The 12,615-nt window shown below is 50.7% G+C and overlaps 1 protein-coding gene across 3 annotated transcripts in view; it reads right to left on the bottom strand.

Annotated features, from left to right (window-relative positions):
- Window positions 1-684: 684 nt before the first annotated feature.
- The window catches only part of LOC144170612 (uncharacterized), a 31,037-nt gene continuing 19,106 nt past the window's right edge, over window positions 685-12,615 (bottom strand). For 2 of the 3 annotated variants that reach the window (XM_077700514.1, XM_077700513.1), the window contains exons 8-10: window positions 4,520-4,687; window positions 4,136-4,307; window positions 685-3,242 (exon numbers count right to left, since the gene is read on the bottom strand). In XM_077700514.1, coding sequence (XP_077556640.1) covers window positions 3,137-3,242; window positions 4,136-4,307; window positions 4,520-4,687 — 446 coding nt within the window. In that variant the 3' untranslated portion in view covers window positions 685-3,136. The remainder of the gene's footprint in view (window positions 3,243-4,135; window positions 4,308-4,519; window positions 4,688-12,615) is intronic. The other variant, XM_077700515.1, reaches the window with a different exon arrangement.

Consider the following 12,615-nt stretch of genomic DNA (forward strand, 5'->3'; position numbering starts at 1 on the left):
CACACTTTTTGGTGGGGCAGCTCTATTAGCCCACTTTTACCGGCTCCGAGTGAAATTCTTAAAGCCTCTTCCGTAGAGCCTCATTTGTGAAACCTGCCCTATTTTCCAGTTTATAAAACGTTTGCGCAGCAGAGGGAGGGAACGACGTGGGCATGCGACGGCCCGACCTTGAACCCACGTACAATGAGCACGACGCTGCTTGGCACGCCGTAATTCTTTTTTTTTTTTGGAGGGGGGGGGGGGGGGGAGGGAGGGTACCATAGGAAAAACTCGGTTTTCGACAAGATGTGGGTACCGGTTGACATTGTAAGGCCTCAAATCAAAACGTTATGATTGATTCGGTATACATCTGAGTTGCTGCTGTTGTCCTAGAAAAGTGATACATACCCAAAACCATTGCCCTCACCCCTGAATAATTAAAGTGTTTGCTTCGCGGCAGCTGTCCCTACAGTGTCCGCAGTGGTTGCTCGATCCCTTTGGAAAATAGGCACGTGTCATAAAAAGGTAACTTTACGTTGTAGACACTCAGCTTCTCTAGATTGTATCAATTCGTTCGGCTAATGATTCCCTTCCCCGGAGGGCACGCGGCGGACGCCCTTGCCTAAGGTCGTTTCGTATTGTACCTGAAAACGGTCTTTTGGTGGCAGGTGTATATAGCGAAGGAACGACGCCGGCACGCAGAAGGTTTTCTGTACACGGGCCGTTTTATTGTTAAACAGAGGCCGAACAAGAGAGAGACACACACAGACACACCGAGCCGCATTGTGCGTACAGCCACGCATGTTTGCTTGTGGGGACGGTTAGAGATAGCGGTGGTTACCACGACTAGTGCAAACGCTACAGATACGTGGACGAGATTCATACTTTGCTCGGAGCAGTGCCCCGTATGCGCGCTTCTGCCGCGGAGTGTCGCGACCCTGGTCGGGGCCTCGAGGCAAGATGCACAGGGACACGTCGCTCGCTGCGGCTCCCAGCCGTTTTGCCGGCACGTAAACTGCTGCTGGAGGCGCGCCTTCCCATTGCGTGCCAGAAGTAGCCAAGCACGCGCAGATCACAATTGGATCAACGTACGGATGATGACCTCCACAGATTGAGGCATCTCGCCATGGAAGCTGCTCTACTATTGCAGGCCAGTGACATGCCACCCTGATATTTTACCAGCAATCCCGAGGACCATAGTAATGTATCTTCAGTCAAACGTATATGACACCGCGTGTTGCTCACCGAAATTACTCGACACCTGGTTATTTCCTGCTGGAAGATTTGTGCGCGTCCAGTGGGCAGTGACCATCCATGGCTCAGCCCGAATCGTGTATTCGAAGGTTTTATATCAAGGGCCCCATTCAAAAGCACGCAAACCGTCACGGCCAGAGCCCTGGACGTCGCCCGCCACCCCCTACCCTGAACCCAGTGTTAAATAAAGTGGCACTACTGCTACATGACGCGGACAGAGACTCGTTTACTTTCGCCGAGCTCCATCTGCTCAGGAAGTTGTACAGCCACGAAATCCAGTGAATGAGTCCTCTGGAGCAACGCCTCAGGATGTCTTCAGGACAGCTGGACAAATGACGTGCCACGACCTAAGCATCCCCCGTGCACAAAGAGCAGAATCGTGTGCGATAAACAATTAATACTCGCCGGCCACGATTGATTCCGTTCCGTACAAGTGACGGAAACGTCGGCTCGGGTGGCTTGCGGCGCCATTATTGGAGCGCTGGTCCACCCTGTGCATCTTGCCGCGTGGTCGCGACCTTTGCGGCGCTGTTCGAGTGCCGGTCGCTGTACTCGAGTGACCATCAAAAGGAGCTTGCTGCGCGGACCGCTAATTCGTGATTGGGCGGCAACCGAACATGACGCTTGGCGAGCGGCGGGTCCCTGAGCGATGGTCGGACGGACGGGCCTCCACCGCGGAACGTCGTGCGGCTCGGCGAACGAATGGAACAGGCTGTTCGTACCCCTTTCGAAAGGCTTCCTTTTCAATACTTACTTCCGGTGCGTTCAAGTTGGTTGGCTCATCGTTTGGGACCCATTATCTATGCAGCTAGAGCTTTAGTGGCTATACGAGCGGAGAGCCTTGCCGGCAACTTTTTTGGCCTAGAGGTTATTTCTTTCCTCGCAGGCGCTGTCGTCGTCGCCTCCTGGTTTTGGACTTTGGAGTAGCACGAGAGTTGACAGCATGCAAGGATTTGTCATAGCGATGATGCCGCAAACTACGCTAGATGAATGCTCTCTGGTTGTGTTCCCCGTGCTAACTTTATAACAAAGCATACATAGCCCGTACTATTTGTACTAGCTTAAAGGGGCCCGTCATTTCAGCAAATCTGGTTTTTCTATTAGTGCTGTTTGTAAAGTATCGCTCGATAGGGGTGCTACACACGCTGTTCGAATCGATCGCCGGATACGGACAGAGAACGTGTGTCGTAGCAGCGCTTGAAGACATCAGACCATCACACGATATAAGAAATGCTATCCTCGCGGTGCGATTGAAATTGTGCCGTCAACTCTATAAAATAAATAAATAAATAAATAAATAAATAAATAAATAAATAAGCGTGGGTGTGGCACATTTCTATCCGCGATGCTGATTTTGCTGCTCTCTTCATCTTTATGTGGTTACGCCGAATCCACTGCGTTAAGTGGGCAATTGAGCGGATCGGTTCTGGTCGTAAAGAAATTGGACCAAAGCCTCAACCAGGATGGAGTTTGATGTAAAGAAAGGTACTTTTCTGCCTCAACGAACCTTCTTGATCGGCAGCAGGCGCATCTATAGGCTGCATACACTCAGTATCGACTGTTTTTTTGTCATGGATGACTGTAGTGTCACGTGGACTAGGAAACCAAAGTGGTCGAACAATGGCAACAATCGACTTGTGACGCGCTAATAAATGACGCAGTGCGGATGAGCTCGAAGCACCGTTCTTAAATTAACGACGGCTATAGCTTTTGGTGAGCGCGTATTTGGCATCCCCTCCCGCAATCCGCAGCCAGCTGGACAGCCGTGACGTGCCGTGCGACCGGGCCGCGACGTGCGCGGTTGCACCGTGCGTAGCGGCGCCAGGGGGGAGGTTCCCATGTGCGGCTCGGGCTGCAGCGGCGGCCGAAGAAGCAATGGCGGCGGCGGCCCAGCAGCCGTGGCTCAGCGGATGAGCGGAACCTGTGGGCCAGCAGCAGCGGGCGTCCACTCGGCGCTTCCCTCAGAAACGCTGCCATCCGGGTTCAGCCAGGATTTGTCTGGGTCTTCGCTGGGGAGAAGCCAAGATACACTCAGGACGAGCTCCCTGCCGCCCGTGCACACAACTGATACAAGCTCTTATTTCAGTGAGCGCCTTGAGGAAAAGAATTCAGGCACGAAACGAGGACCAAGCTACGCACGCCGGCGCCATTTTGCACTCCTCAAAATGCGCTTGTGGCCCCTGGCATTATTTCAGCGATTTCTCTTTTGTCCTGAATTGCAGCTTCGTCAATACCAGAGGCCCATAGGAACGGCTAGGACACGCGCGCGCACGCACACGCACACACACAACACACACACACACGCACGCACGCGTGCACGCGCGCACACACACACAAAGTGGAGTTTCTCGCACGCGGCACACACATGTGGTCTGTACGGCTTAGTTCGCTGAACATGGCAGAGCAGCCATCCTCGGGCATGCGGATTCCTCGACCGAACATGATAGAGACTGAATTCAACCCCGAGGCACTTCCGTTTTTACCAGGCATAGACAGTTATTTTTCTTGTACAGGCATCGCTACGGGTTCAAAACGGAGTTGTACGATTTCCCGGACGCCTTAGTTATTTTTAGTGTCTTGTCTGCATCTTTCTAATACGCAAATAAAGGCCAAGCGCACTAAGGGTGCGGCATCGTCTGACGTCTGCACAGGAAAAGTGAGCACGCAGAGATATATAGTGCCAGGCGACGCCATCAACGGGTACCGCGGGTGGACCTCTCCTACTGGCCTCGCGTTCGTGGTGGGCGCTTTTGCGAACGCAATTTGTGTGCGCGTGTGTGTGTGTGTGCGTGTGTGTGCGTGCAAGAGAGAGAGAGAGAGAGAGAGAGAGAGAGAGAGAGAGAGAGAGAGAGAGAGAGAGAGAGAGAGAGAGAGAGAGAGAGAGAGAGAGAACGGGCCGTACAGCGTGCGCTGCTTGAGCTGGGCGCAGGAGCGTCCGAGGCGTCGCACGCATCCCCGATAGCTGTGGTGCACGCGGCAGTGGCACACGGTCACCACCGCCAGCACGATGAGGCAGGCGCCGGCCAGGGTGGCCGCCGCGATGTAGATGTTGTGCAGCTGGTCCGCCGGACGACCTGCGCGGTGCACGTAATTGGTGCGGTGTGCACGCGGCCGCCGCGTCCTCATCGACGTTGCTGCCTGAACGCTGAATCGAACGACCGCTGGCCCATCTACGGTAGCTCTTGACAAAATCGGGAGGAGGGCTGCTCCGGTGGGCGTACCAGGAAGCCGGAGAACGAGGCCACTGCGAGCCATTCCACTCACATCGAGAGCACTATGTACTTACTCTGCGTCCTGGCGTCCGCGGTGGGCGGCTGCCGAGTCGCCTCGCATGTGTCCCCGATGAATCCCCGCGCGCAGGAGCAGTAGAAGGAGTCCAGGCTGGGCCAGCATGAGCCGCCATTTTGGCACGGGTTCGGGAAGCACGGGTCGTAGCGCTGCGTGCAGCCGGGACCTGCGCGGGTGCGACGCATTGTGAACTTCATAGACCTCCACTAGGGCTTTCAGGGTTGGGCGCCACAGTGAATAGCCTCAAGGCCACGGGCGACATTGTGAGAATCTCGAACACACCGCTTGGAAGGTTCTCAAGCAGCGATGCATCTTTGCTACGGGTCTGTGCTTTTGTCTTACCGTTTGAGAGGCTCCCAGCGAATTCTTTGGCGTCGCTATTGACATGATTTTCTGATTTATAGAGGAACGATGATATCAGTCGTGCTACTTCCTCCCTCCCGTCTCCCTGCCTCGTTTCGCGACTGGCGGGGCATTGCCCCTCTCACTGCGGTGCTTTGTGTCAGCGGCACAGAGATACGAAGATAAAACGAACACAGCGTGCCGCCACTGCTTCGCTCGCCGCTTTCTGATCAGCACCGCGGAACTGGCACATATACGTTTCCACAGGGGAGCCCTGATAAGTCACCCACTCGTAGCTCACGTTAGGAGTCGACGACAAGCTCTGCATGACCCATCGCTCACCCGCTCGATGAAATTGATTATGGAGGCACTCCTCACGAGGATGAACCATTCTACTGTGCAGACTGTGTGCACGTGCCTGTCCTGCCTCCGCACCTTGTGCTGACGGACGAGTTGTGATCCGGCGCTGTGTATTTCACGGGAATGCTGTCGTGGTATCAAATCAAATCAGTTTTATTTGCATCGCAGTGATGCGGGCAGGCTAGGGCAAAAAGTGAACAGCTTTCACTTGAAGGAACCCGAGCCCCCCTTGGGTACAAGGCATACATCAATTAGGGGCACATCTCGCACTCTCAGCAAAACAGGCGCTTCATGTGAAAGAGGCTTCACGCATTCCATTGGTAAAACAGATTGGTTAAAAACACTGCCTTTATAAAATGACACCTATACACTCATTACACACTACTTAGGCACTTATAAATGATCTGAGTCAACCAAGAAATAGAACATAATATAGCATAATATATAGCAATGCACAAAAGCAATATCTATGAAAACAAAATCGTCATAACAAGTGGCAGTTTCAAAACAGTAAAAGAAATGTCACAGGAACTTCTCGTATAGCGCGAATCGTCTGAAATGAAATCATTTAGCAGTCTCGGTAAGGCATACCTCATCATCTGCCGTCCATGCTCAGTACGGCAAAATGGGAGATACCGAAATAGATGCTTTCGAAAAGTGTAAGTTACGACGTTTGGGTTAAGGGACAGCATTTGTACAAAAACTTTTTTCGCTTTTGCAACGGATTTTTTGTAACGCGTCGCCAGGCAGAATTCGTATAAATTACGGACTGGGGGTCGTGACGGTGGAGATTCTTTGGCAGGGTTTGTCTTAGGTTTGACAATACAGCGGAAATGGTTGGTTAGACCGAGTGTGCTGGTGGCACAAGTTAAGACTACTTGTCGAGAAAAACTCGCAATAAGATGTGCACGAAGCGCCGCACCCCTCTAATCAAAAGCGAAATATTTCAAGTGTCTGTGCTGTAAACATTCACCCCACTTCATTCACCCCAATCAGCACTGCCGCTAGCAGGGCTAACCTCTTTGGTTAACATGAAAAGTCTCTCTCTCTCTCTCTCTCTCTCTCTCTCTCTCTCTCTCTCTCTCTCTCTCTCTCTCTCTCTCTCTCTCTCCATCACACACAAAGATGCTCGGCGGGAGCAACAAGAGGATTGCGGAACGGAGCGGAGTAAGTCCTTACCTTCTCACCGGTAGCCTGTCGGGGTGGTCAACTTTTCTATGAGCAGGCAAATTGCGAAGACTGCCCCCAGAACAAATATACGCTGCCAAACCTGGTAGCTAGACTAATTTTGACCACCTGGGAATCTTTAACGTGCGCCAAAATCTCAACTAGCCAAGTTAGTACTCTGCCTCTATCAGTCGCCGAACCTCCTTGCTATCAAAATGTTTAATGATTGCCGTTCCCCACTAAATTAATCACTTGTTTATAATCATAATTGTAGTTGTTATAGTTGGCAGATTTCCCAATCAGCTGGTTGATGGCAGGAATTTGGGCCAAATTGTCGGTCCACTTTGAATGTAAATCTCCAAGGTAACTTTCGTGATGACGTGTCTGCAAGTCTCAACGCATGATTTTACTGCAGCCTTCTTGCACGTTAGAATGAATAATTGTTGAAATTCTTCCTAACTGAAATACTACCTTTATGGGTTTTAAGCATTTTAATACTACGTTGAAATTTTACTTTGTGTCTTCGGTGACCCGCCTCGGTGGCTCAGTGCCTATATAAGGCATTGTGCTGCTGAGCCCAACGACGTGGGTGCGATCCCAGCCGCGGTGGCTGTTTTTCGGGTGGAGGCGAAAACCGAGAACGCCCGTGTGACGAGATTTCGGCACAGGTTGGAGATATTCAGGTGGTCAAAATTAACCCGGAGCCCTCCACCACGGCGCGCCTCATAGCCCAGGGGCAGCTTCGGCTCGTTAAACCCCCAAAATCTGAAAACATTTGAATGTGTCTTCGATGCTTTATCAAATGTACAATTTCGTCTTCGTCCTCTGTTCCCCATCTTTTTAAGCGCTTTTTCCTTTTATTCTTTGTATTGAAAACGAGCGGATACCTTGTATGCATAAATGCGAAGTACCGACAGTACCCGTTGTTACAGCTATAGCACTTTGCCGGCCAAGTTAGTCTTGTGAGGGATGTTGATGATTATTGATTTTACTGACGCAGGGTCAGCTGAGGGCCAACAGCGCCGTGAGGGACGCCAGCGGCGATGCTAACGTAAAACCGAGCATAGAATGTTTTCTCTATTTTCACTATATCATGCTATTTGTTATATGAAAGGCACTACCTGAACCATTTTTGTGACATAGGTACGCAGAGAGATATTTTCGCTGCACCGTGCGTAAAGAGCATCGCAAGGCAGGGAGCTACACCGCCTCCGCGGCGTTATTCCGAGGTGCCTCACGTCACCCACGAGAGCATACTTCGCAAACTACGCAAAACGGGATGCGGAGCAAGGACTTATTGGTATATTAAAGACTTTCTCAGCAACCGGACGGCAATCATCGAAATCGGGGAGAAGTCACAGCCGATAGCGTTGGGCGACAGGGGCACCCCGCAAGAGTTAGTCCTCTCTCCCATGCTCTTTAACCTGGCCCTCCTCCCCCTTATGGCCATGCTCGAGAACATAGAAGGGATATGCCATGCACTGTACGCAAACGGGATCGGAAGGCTGGATGGAGGAGACCCTCCAAAAAGCAGCAGAAACGGTCCACGATTTTGCAAGGTCATGTGGCTTAAGCTACTCACCGCAAAAATCCGCGTTACTGATAATAAGGCCAAGACAGAATAAGGATGAAAAAAAAAGAGATAAGAATCGTCATAGACGACACCAACATCAACCCAACACCCCAAGTCCGGATTCTAGGCCTGCTCATACAAAAAAATGGCAAGGCCGAGGCAGCCATACGCAAACTCAAGACCACATCAGAACAGATCATGAACATGATCAGAAGAGGCTCATACAAAAAAATGGCAAGGCCGAGGCAGCCATACGCAAACTCAAGACCACATCAGAACAGATCATGAACATGATCAGAAGAGTCTCAAATGGTAAGAAGGGGATTGAAAGAAGAAGGTGCCCTGAAGCTAGTCCAAGCCTTCGTGACGTCAAGAATAATATACTCAGCCCCATACCTTCAACTACTAAAGAGTGACAGGGAACAACTAGACGCAATCATCAGGAAAGCCGCAAAACTGGCTTTGGGCATCCCAGTCCACTCAACCGCCGAGAAGCTCTTGAGATTGGCTAAACACAACACAGTAAATGAACTGGTGGACGCCCACGTATCCAGCCAAAGAGTCAGCCTCGGTCAAACCAAAGCAGGATGAATTGTCCTAGCCAAAATACGATGGCAGGAAGCGTATCCTCAAAGGAAGGGCCTCATACCCAAGAATTGGGCCGAAGTAATTGAAAGCAAACCATGACAATCTCTACCGCAGTTGACAGAAGAGAACTAGCGGAGCTCTCGAAGTTAATCAATAAGCGTAAGACAGCTGACATACGGAAGTATAATATGGAGAGGATCGAATACGCTGTAAAGAACGGAGGTAGCCTGAAAGCAGTGAAGAGACGTCTTGGCGTGGGGAAAAATCAGATGTATGCACTTAAGGATAAGCAAGGCAATGTCATCACAAATAGGGATAAAATAGTCACAGTGGCCGAGGAGTTCTATAGGGATCTGTACAGTAGCCGGGACATCCAGGATAATGCGGAACGAGACAGTAGTTCAGAGGAGATAGACATCCCACCAGTAACGACCGAAGAAGTAAGGAAGGCTATGAAAGAAATGAAAGGGGGCAAAGCACCTGGTGAGGATCAGATACAAACCTGTATACGCAATGCCTAATGACCGCAATGGTACCGGAATCTTGGAAGAACGCGAACATCATCCTAATCCATAAGAAAGGCGACATGAAGGACCTGAAAAATTACAGGCCGATCAGCTTACTGTCAGTCGTCTACAAGGTATTTACCAAGGTAATCGCTAACCGAATTTCTGCAACCTTAGATTTCAGTCAACATAAAGAACAAGCAGGGTTCCGTAAAGGTTATTCAACAATGGACCATATTCACACGATCAATCAGGTGATAGAGAAGTGCGCTGAGTATACTGAACCCCTATATATAGCCTTCATAGATTATGAGAAAGCATTTGACTCGGTCGAAACCATAGCATTCATTCAGGCATTACGGAACCAGGGGGTAGATGAGCATTATGTAAGAATACTAGAGGATATCTACAATGGGAGCTACCATCATCCTCCATAGGGAGAGCAGTAAAATACCTGTAAGGAAGGGTGTCAGACAAGGAGACACAATCTCTCCAATGTTATTCACAGCATGTTTACAAGAAGTATTCAGAACATTGGATTGGGAACAGGTGGGAGTAAGGGTTAATGGAGAATACCTCAGTAACCTCAGATTTGCTGATGACGTTGCCTTGCTAAGTAACTCGGGGGACGAATTGCAAAGCATGCTTTCCGCACTGGACGAACAGAGTAGAACCGTGGGCCTGAAAATTAATATGCAGAAAACTAAAGTAATGATCAATAACCTCGGGACAGCACAGCGGTTTGAGATAGGTGGCGAGGCAGTGGACGTGGTAAGCGAATATATCTACTTAGGTCAAGTTGTGACCCCAGATCGCAACCATGAGGCAGAGATAAATAGAAGGATCAGAATGGGGTGGGGTGCTAATGGCAGGCATTCTCATATAAGGAATAGCAGCCTACCATTGCCGCTGAAGAAGAAAGTGTATGACAGCTGCATCTTACCAGTACTCACCTACGGGGCAGAAACTTGGAGGCTCACTAAGAGGGTTCAACTTAAATTGAGAACGACTCAGCGGGCAATGGAGCGGAAAATGATAGGTGTAACATTAAGGGACAAGAAGAGAGCGGAGTGGGTCAGGGAGCAAACTGGTGTTAAAGACATATTAGTAGAAATTAAGAAGAAGAAATGGACGTGGGCAGGGCATGTAATGCGAAGGCAAGATAACCGGTGGTCGTTAAGGGTAACAGAGTGGATCCCTAGAGAATGCAAGCGTTGCAGGGGGCGGCAGAAAGTTACATGGGCAGATGAGATCAAGAAGTTTTCGGGGATAAATTGGTCACATTTGGCACAGGACCGAGGTAATTGGAGAATAATGGGAGAGGCCTTTGCCCTGCAGTGGGCGTAGATAGGCTGGTGATGATGATGATGATGATGAATTGAAAGCAAACCGCTACCTCGGAATACGAAACTGTACCTCAACGAGGGACGGAGCGGCCATAGCGAAAGCCCCAGCCAAAACTCTGGAAGAAGACTGAATCGTATATACGGATGTCTCGCTGCCAAAGTTTTCAACGAAGGCCACGATCGCAGTCACGAAAATTTGACAAACTAGTCACGTGTGCGTCTATTGCGTCACCCTCCCCAGAGAAGGCAGAAGAAACAGCGATATATCCACTGCTCTAACCCAACCTGGAACAAGGAAAATAATCACGGACTCCCAGAAGGCATACAGAAACTCCAGGAAAGGATGGGCGTCTCTAGCGGCGCTGAGAATCCTAAAAAAAGACAACGCCTCCACATCATAAGACAGAGCTAGTATGAAAACCTGCTCACTCAGCTAGGGGTGGAGGCCAATGAATTTTCCCACCAACAGGCCGATAAATCAACCTCCGGGCTGAGGGGGCAGAGCAACAACCCATCACGAGCTACAAAGATACAATAAATCACAACAGGGCAGGCAGAAAACGCTTCCCCAAATGATACCACTCATTTAGCAGAACCCAGCAAGCCATTTATATGCAGATATAGACCGGATCTTTCCCGCATCCATACCCCCAAAACAGAATGTATCCAGAGAGACACGTAAATGAATGCAAGTTTTGCAAACAACCTGGTACACTCCGACATATCATAGGAGAGTGCAATTTCTCTAGAACGTTCACCCCAGCCCTCCCCCTACCCAATAATACCCTTACCGAGTGATGGGAGATCTTGCTGTCCAGCCCCACCTTGGAAGACCAGCTAACACTGATCACCAGGGGTCAGGAGGCCCTGGAATTCGGTATCCGAGAAGAAGGAACCACCCCATCTAGCGCCTAAGAGCTACATTTAAATGGCTCACTAAAGATGTCTCTCTCTCTCTCTCTCTCTCTCTCTCTCTCTCTCTCTCTCTCTCTCTCTCTCTCTCTCTCTCTCTCTCTCTCTCTCTCTCTCTCTCTCTCTCTCTCTCTCTCGCTCTCGCTCTCTCTCTCTCTCTCTCTGAATCGGGTCAGGTCAGTGGAAAGAAGTTCTGTTCCGTCTGCGTCGAAGGAGGCGGCCGTTTGAAAAGCAGCCGCAAGAGAAAGGTACAGCTAACTGCACGAGTGATTTCCGCGCGCGCACCTGAAGACAGCGCGGCTGCCCGGTGCGCCGCAAGGTGCGCCGCTGTCACCACCGCTGTCGTCACGGGGCGGCGGCACCCACCCCTGCGAGCGCGGTCGTTTGCGGTCTTTATCGTGTGCGTATCGGTCGCCGGCGCCGTTGAGCGCGGCGAGGGCCGAGGCCGCCCTTGGGAGCAACCGTCTCCGGCCTCTTTTCAACAGCTGGGTCAAGAACGGCTCCCTTCTCGTCGCGGGCCGTAAAGCCGTGCAGCGAAACGCGGGAAAAGAATGCAGCGCTAGCGCCTTTGGCTGGAAGACGGCAGCGTGACATCGCCTTCCTTCGGAAACTGATCATTTGCGCCAAGGCAGCGACCAGTAGATTTAGAGAAGTGACGGAAAACAGGAGCCTGGGCTGTTGTCATGTCTGTCGTTCCTTCGCCGACACAACAGGAGGGCGGTCGACTACAAAGTCGGGAATCAAAACTGGCCATAGCCCGCATTGTGAAACCATTCCGTGCTGATCCACCGAGGTTGTATGGGTTTTAGCACGGGCTTCGAAAGCTGAGCCCAACCAACGAATGTCCTCACAACTGCTTTTAGTGTCTGAATTGGACGGGGAGATCTCGAAATGCGCAAAGCTACGCCTTGAAAGTTGCAATTTTATGTGCGCCCGAGACGGCCTCCGAAGGGTTACAGATGAGGTGATTTTGTTTCCTATCTCTTAGTACTGTTCCGAGATTACTGTAAAATGATATCCGAGCATTTGACGTGGCCTGAAGATGTGGCGGCTGATTCCAGACGAAAAGGTGCTTGTAAATGGGCCTGAGCACAGCCCTACTGCACGCTTTCGGGTCAAACCTAGCCAGTTCTGTGCTCTATCAGACCAGAAAGCTAAAGGGACACATGGCAACCAGCAAGTTGGTTTAAAACGAACGTCTTACCTTCTTATGGCCGTTTTAGCGCTGATTCGGTGCCGAAAGATGCTTAAATTGCTGAGAAATTGCTAATCAGACGCTGATCAAACGTGACTTAAGCGT

The sequence above is a fragment of the Haemaphysalis longicornis genome, unplaced genomic scaffold (assembly GCF_048455015.1).
Source record: "Haemaphysalis longicornis isolate Haplotype H1 unplaced genomic scaffold, Haemaphysalis longicornis Haplotype H1 scaffold_2, whole genome shotgun sequence".
Taxonomy (NCBI): domain Eukaryota; kingdom Metazoa; phylum Arthropoda; class Arachnida; order Ixodida; family Ixodidae; genus Haemaphysalis; species Haemaphysalis longicornis.